This window comes from Parasteatoda tepidariorum, chromosome 1 (genome assembly GCF_043381705.1).
Source record: "Parasteatoda tepidariorum isolate YZ-2023 chromosome 1, CAS_Ptep_4.0, whole genome shotgun sequence".
Classification (NCBI taxonomy): domain Eukaryota; kingdom Metazoa; phylum Arthropoda; class Arachnida; order Araneae; family Theridiidae; genus Parasteatoda; species Parasteatoda tepidariorum.
In genome coordinates this window covers 85154421-85162041 of record NC_092204.1, presented here as the reverse complement: position 1 = coordinate 85162041, position 7621 = coordinate 85154421, and the positions used below count along the sequence as shown (strand labels likewise).

The following is a 7621-nucleotide window of genomic DNA, read 5'->3' as shown; positions in this document are numbered from 1 at the left end:
TTTTTGCCACTGTCCTGGCAAAAAACCCCTTTTTGCCGGCAAAAACTCCAACCCTGATTAAGACTGCTAAAATTTTTTTTTAACTGAGTTATAATTTTTTAAAGCATGTGACATTTGTAAATGGTTGAATTATCCAAAGTACCTACCTTCCCACATTATAAATAGTAGCCCTGATATTTTACTGAGCTCCCGAAAGCCGATATGCAGGACTGTATTATAAGCATTCTGCACACACGACCTACTAGTGTAATATTATAGATCAGTGTTTCCCAAACTTATGACTTTAGTGTATTCTTTCTAAATTTTTCCTAACGCTGTGTACCACTAAAAAAAAATTAATGTACTTTCTACTTAAAAAATTGCACAAAAGTTAAAAATCACACCTGGCTGTTGACACCACTAATTATTAACTGTTAACTCTGCAAAAAAATATAGAGAAATACGTAATCATAAATTTTCATGGCTAACTTTGTTTATAAATAAAATTTGTTGAAATTTTCGGTTGTTGCAAGATATTTTGCATAAGAGCGCGTACCCCCGCTAAGCTGCTCCTGTACCCCTGAGGGTACGCGTACCACACTTTGGGAGACACTGCTATAGATGAATAAAAAAATTTGAAAGGTAATATTTCTTTGGAACAAATGTTTTTTTTAATAACATTTGGACAACACATTCTAAAAAATCTTAAATTCAAAGTGAGTTATGAAATAATTAATTTCTTCAAAAATGGAAAGTTTAGATTGTTTTTTTAGAATTTCAAAATTTTTAGACTTAAGTGTGTACATATACTATAAATCTAGTATACTATAAATCTAGTGTGTACTTATACCAGTTTGCCCTTTTGTCTTCATCAGCTCGTCATTGGTAATTAATTGAAAGAGATTTTTAAAAAAAAACCTATTTTATTCTTTAATTATTTTAAAATAATAATTCTATTTAAGTATTTCTTTTTATCAAATAAATTTTTTCACTTAATTTTGTTACTTTCTCTTTATCTAGATATGTGGACTCGCGCTGATTATAGTTGGTGCTGTTGTGATTAAAAAGGATTTTACGGAATTTATGGATAGCAAATATGTAACAGCGCCTACCATTCTTATTGTTGTAGGATGCATTATCTTTGTGGTAGCATTCTTTGGATGCTGCGGTGCGGTGAAAGAAAATCATTGTATGGTGATGACTGTAAGTGTATTTGAGTTTTCTTTGTACTCATTTAAACTTTCTTCTTTTTCTTTTGAATATATATTTTAATCTTTATAAACTTATTAGTAAATTTTCAATATTTTATAGTATTTAGTTTCTTCTGTGCTAGTCTGATTTAAGGTTAAGAAAGTAACAAAAATATAAATTTTCAATTCGGCTTAGTATCATTAATTCGAATTCCAATTAAAAATTTTGAAATTAATTTTTGTTAGGTTAATAAATATGTACATTATCTTTTTGGCAAACATTATTTATTTTTAAAATAGTTGTTATATTGCTTATGGTTTAGGTTTGTAAAATAAAAAGAAAAGCTTATCTAATTGTTTAGTTAATTCTTCAAATCAGTTTACTTTTAATCTGAATTCATTGAAAGTGAAATTGCACAAATTGATTCCTTTATTTCAAAATCTATATACAATCAATTAATATAAAATGTTGATTTCTTTTTTGAGCAGAAAGCAACCTAAGCAATTTCACAGAAAGTGAGAGAGCCTGAATTTGATTTTTTTTCCTACGAAGAATTACAAATAAAACTGAATTGGTAGAATTCTTCATGTTTCTCTCTCTTTTGGTAAATGGTCTAGAAAAAAACTTTTATACCAAAAATTGCTGAATTTCAATGCTGATTTCCAATATATATAGAAATATTTTTTGGCTTGCTGAAGTATTATTTTTTTTTTTTTAATAGTGTCTTTTTTTGGTTAATATTAAAAAGAAAATGATAAAGGTCGATTAAATTCTTAAAAAAATTAGTAATATTTTTGTGCTGCTTATCTGTTTTTATACAGTGGTACAGTAGCTTCTAATGTGAAACTAATTCATATAATATATCTGGAATCACTCTAAATTTAATTTTGTAACAAGAGTAAGCACAAATGTTTTTGTTTGGTTAATTTTAGTCCTGTTAACTAATTGCAATAACTACAAAAACATTTTAATAAAATAGCTAAACTCAAAACTTTATAGAATTTCTTTATGCTGATTACAAGCTTAAAAGTACTGAACTTGTTTAATTTGTAAGTACAGAGCACAAGAACAAGACATTCTAAACAACTTTTGATCTAGTTATTATATCTTCACACTTAATCCAAAACTTAAAGGGATCACTCCAAATATGCTAATTACTCTGTGCAGACACTATTTTAAGTTAAGAAATCAAACACTAAAACTTATTTTCTCTATGAATTAACATTTTTTCTGTTGATGAATATGGTTTTCTGTTCCTGAAAATATCAATGAATAATGAGATGTAAGTGCATTCTGACGAATAAGGCCTCAATAGTTTAGTTAAAAAATAAGTCTAAAATTGGGACCCCTTACCACGAACGGTATTCCCTGCAATTGGTAGTAGCTAGTTTTACTTTTTGCATTATTTCCCTATCTCCAGACTCTAAGCGGATCGAAAAATTTTTGCTCACAATTGTTAAATTCATTTATCCAAAGCAAAAAATAATTTTGGATAATTATTATTTATATAATTAAATTATCCAATTAATATTTTTTTCTTCTTCAAAAAAGCTGAATTTTTTAATTGTGTATTACAAATATATTAATTCTTTACATTTTAAAGAATGTAATTTTATTTGAAGAATTCAAGATTTGAATGAAATTGGTAGACTATTAGTTAGTTCTTGAGAAAACAAATTTTAAACATGAGACTTTTTTAAAATTTGATAGCTACATAAATGTAATGATTCCTACAGGCAAACCGGAAATGGCCAAAAAATTGAGACTGTAATTAAATAAAAATGTAAAAAAGTTTTCAATTTGTTAATTTTAGAAATTACTTTTCCTTTAAGGAAATTCAATACATATACTAATATAAACTTATTTAGACTCATAATGGACTTTGAAAATTTCTTATCAAATCTTCTAAAGGGAATGAATGTAACAAGAGTAAAAAAAAAAAATTGGAACAAGAAATACCAGGAATTCCTCATAATATTTTTGTGTTTAAAATTGAAATAGTTGTAATTTATAAGTTGACCTTTCTTTCTTGAAGTTATTTAAAATTAGATTTTATGATATAGTCAAGCTAGGATATGAACATCAATGCAAATATGTAGTTGCCTTGTGTTTTTTTTTTCAGGTTGTAAGAGTTATTATGTTTTAAATTCATTCTATTAAATTTAAATTAAGTTTTCATGCATAAATATGAAAAGTAGATATTCTTTGTTATTCAGTGAAAAAAATTTAAAAAAGCAAAATAAGCTAAAAAAGCAAATCTATATGTAGCATCATAATACATGACACGTAACCATGGACTTGCCCACTTAGCTTTAAACGTAATGTAATTTTTTAAGTAAATTATTTAAGGTAAAAGTGCTGAAAGCTGTTGTTTGAAAACTTAAAATTTGTTAGTTTTGCTATTTATTCTATGCCAAATGAGATTTTTTTGCCTGTGCTACATTTTTAAGTAGTGTTAAATTGTCAATTAATGAAATTTATTAATTTAAAAATTACTTTTCCTCCTTTTTAAGGTTTTATCGAAATCTTTTTAATATCTTGTGTGTGTTTTAAAATAGCAAAAAAACATTGGAAACATTTCCTTTGAACAGAGTTCTTCCTGATAATAAAAAGGGCAGGGTGCTTCCTCACAGAAAAAGTCACTTAACACCGTAAAAATTTATCAAATTGTGTAATATTATGTAATAACTGAATTTGATCCTCAACAGTTTTTATATTACCCTCTTAATTTATTTTATGTATGTATTTCAAAAAGTAATTCTCAGAAGAGAAAAATTTGAAGTTAAAAAAAAATAAAGCATTATAAAAAAAAAAAAAAAAACAATGTATGTATAAATTTTTTCCAAAAAAAAGTAAACCCCCCAAAAAAATTTTTGATACACAACTTAAAAGTTTTTTCTACAATTTAAACTGAAAATTATGATAAAATGAACAGCTAAAGGTGCATTTTTAAATAAAGATTTATATTAATTAATATAAAATTTAAAATCACTTAAATTCATAAATCTAACCCATCCTAAAAAAAAAATTCATAAAATTTAACCAGTTAAGAATAATCCTAACAAAGATAATTTTACCAGTGTGTAATTATTATTCAAACAGTGAGTTAATTTTTTTTTGAAAATGTTATATGAAAAAAAAGGCAGCATTTTTAAGGGAGCCTATAACAGTTTATTTTTCAATAACAGTTTTACAGGTTAGCTTATTAAATATTGTAGTTAAGAAACCTAATCCTGTTGCATTACAAGCTGTGGGATTAATTCTAACGTTAAGTTTTAATTTTTTTTTTATTGTATTGTTCATTAGAAGATATGTGCTAAATCTAATTCTACTATTTCTAGTTTGGACTGCTTGTATTTGTCATTTTCGTTGTTGAGCTCGCTGGTGGAATTTCTGCTTACATGTATAAGGGAGAGGTAAGATAAAAATTAACTTGTGTGTTTGTGTAGTATATATACATTTTTATTGCATTGCATTGCAATGTGAATTATATTTTACTGAGACATTTCATTTGTTAAAATATTTTATTGACTTCTAATGTGATATGTTTGAAGGCAATCATCACATGAGAGAAGTTTTAAATTTTCTTTTAACTAAAACTGTTTGTGGTGTTTCTACATGTTTACAATTCTTTTTATAAGTTGTATTCTTGTTCTTTTAACCTCTTTTGTATGAGATAAATACTCTGAATGAAATTTAACTTTTTATTTAGAGTATATTGTATTTTGCATAATCTTATATTTCCTTAAATTCAGCATGTTGTGTAAATTTAAAAAGCTTTTGTGCTTAAAAAATAAACTTTGTGCTTAACAGAAAGAGGTCTTATATCCAGACATTCATTCACCTTTTTCAAAAAAAGTTTTTTCTACTTTCAACTGTATTAAAATATTTAGTTGTAAATTTTCATTAGACAGTAACAGTGTAATTGAGTTAAACTGAAATAAATTAATCTAAAGGTTGAAGCATATAGATTTAATGTTGCATCGAAGAAAAAGCTGTTTTTTTTCCTCTTCCTAATTCTTAATTTTACATCTTGTGATAAATTTTTGTAATATTTCATATAACTTTTTTTTTTTCAAAACTTGTTATGCTTATTTTTTTAAACGTTTTTTAAAACTGCAATTATTGAAATCTGTCAGAATAATTAGGCAATAGATAGAGCTTGGCTTTTCACTTGAGTTTTCTATTTTTAAACTTATATAGGTTCTGTGTTTCAATAAAAATTATTTCTTTTGTGGTGATAAAGGCAATAATCTTATGAATTGCTTGGGTGTGCATTTTAGGTAGATAACATCTAGATTGCCATGTATGCCAAAAAAAGTGCTGCTTTGTGGGGAGAAAACAAACCAAAAACATTAAGTATTTATCTGGAAAATACTGAGGAACAATTTAATTTACTCATATGGCATGTCACTTTTAGTGTCCTTAAATCTTCAATTTGATGCATTTAATTCCTAATTATCTCGATATTTCTTTTGATTATTTTTTGAGAAGCTTGGTTTTGTGACATAAGTAATCTTGTTAAAGTTTAGAACAGTAATACCAGTGCCTATCCTGCCCCCATTAAGATAAACTCTACCTGTAGTTCCTTCTTAATCATTTAATTACAAAAATATTTCTGTATGAAAATTGAGTTGTAATTTTACACCAAGCTGCTAACCATTTATGTATTAGATTATAAAAATTTTAGAAAGAATCAGTTCATTTTTTTTGTTGTACAATGGTTTGTTTGTAATTTTGTGATTCGTTTAAACTTTTTTTTGAAAATTTGTTTAGAACTCTAAATATTTCCAATGATATAATTGCATAAAAAATCAATATTTTATTTAATTTGATAATTTTTTTTTGAAATGTAGTATGTGATTCTTGTATAAATGTAATTTTTTTTGTCAAGTTTTAAATACATTAAATGTAAACATTTAAAAGTTTATTCTTAAAGTGTTATTATTTTAAAATTTATTAAAATATTTTAACCTATAAGGTTTAAATTCATGGTCTTCTAAGTTACGTTTCTTGTCCAGATTGCCTCATATGAATCGAAATGCGTATCTATCTAGTTTGGGTTATGTTAAATTATTCCTTTTTTATTTTCTAAATGAGAGTTCTTTTTAAGTGGTTCAATTTTCATTTTTATCTTACTTAGTTGGATAAAATCTATAATTGAATTAAATACGAGTAAAAATCCAAAATGTTTATTTTTTAAGCCAGCAATTTATTTTAGTGACATGTGATTGGATTGTATACAGTAGCACATGTAATATGTTATTGGATACTCTATTTTAAAGACACTAGTCAGACTCAACAGAAATATTGAAAATAGCTGAACACCAATATATCCGGAACATGAAAATTAAAATTTAAATTTGTAACAATTTAAGTATGTCTTAAGTACTAAATTTTCAGACATACCCATTTCTCTTTTGTTTTTCATGTCCTTGGAAGAAAAACTTCTTTGGACAACCGGTCAGTATTTAAGGGTAATAGTATTAGATAAATACTGGGATTTTTTAATCATTAATATAAGAAATAAAAGGTGTCAGAGCTGAAAAGACCTTAAAAGTGGAAAATTGTCATTCACGGGTGATGTTAAGTCAGATTTCTGTAATTGTTATTTTAAACTTTCAGACTATTTATTAATGTATGCATGTGCTTTGTAGGTCAAAGATTTCCTGAAACAAAACATGAATGACAGCTTGGTGCAGCAGAAGAAAGATGCACTTCAACTTTGGGATGAAATGCAATCCAAAGTATTATTTTTGCTGTTCTATTTTTATTTTTTAGTTATTTATTTATTATTTTGGTCAAGTGTTATGAAAAAATTTTACTTTTATGTCCTGAAAATGTATATCGAAAAATATTTCAACTAATTTTGAATTTTAACTGTTAAATTTTTTTTATTTTTTATAACTTTTGATTTTAACTGATATTTGAATTCAAATACCTTTTAATTTTTGTGATTGTTTCTAAAACACGTAAAATATGAAAAAACTTTGCTCAACATGGTAGACAAATAAAGACCATGGGGAAAAAACTGTTTTTGTCAGGGATGAGATTCTTCCGCGGATTCGCGGATTTCCGCTTTTTTTCAGATTTTTCCATTTTTCCCGCTAATTTCCGCTGAAAATTTTTTTTTTGCCCGAGTTAAAATGTTTTAAGAGGAATTTAATTTTCCGCGGAGGGAAATTGTTGAAGTCCCTTTTCCTCCCTCTGAAGTTTCTCTAAAAATCATTTCCTTGGGATAAAACTGGTTGACCTTTATACAGGGATGAGATTTTTTTTGTCTCTCGAATTTCAGCCTTTTTATCAAAAACTCCGATTCTCTAAAAGTTTCGTTTTTTTAAATAAATATCCCGTTTTTTTTTAAAATTCAGTCATTGAAGTAAAATAATTATATTTATTTACGATTTTCAAAGATAAACAGAAAATTCAATCTACGCCCTAGCTGCTAACC

General features: G+C 26.2%; 1 protein-coding gene across 1 annotated transcript in view; it reads left to right on the top strand.

The window, feature by feature from the left end:
* LOC107451396 (CD63 antigen) overlaps positions 1-7621 on the top strand; it is a 21554-nt gene that overhangs the window by 4339 nt on the left and 9594 nt on the right. The window contains exons 2-4 of the mRNA XM_071183175.1: positions 1000-1182; positions 4512-4586; positions 6828-6917. Coding sequence (XP_071039276.1) covers positions 1000-1182; positions 4512-4586; positions 6828-6917 — 348 coding nt within the window. The remainder of the gene's footprint in view (positions 1-999; positions 1183-4511; positions 4587-6827; positions 6918-7621) is intronic.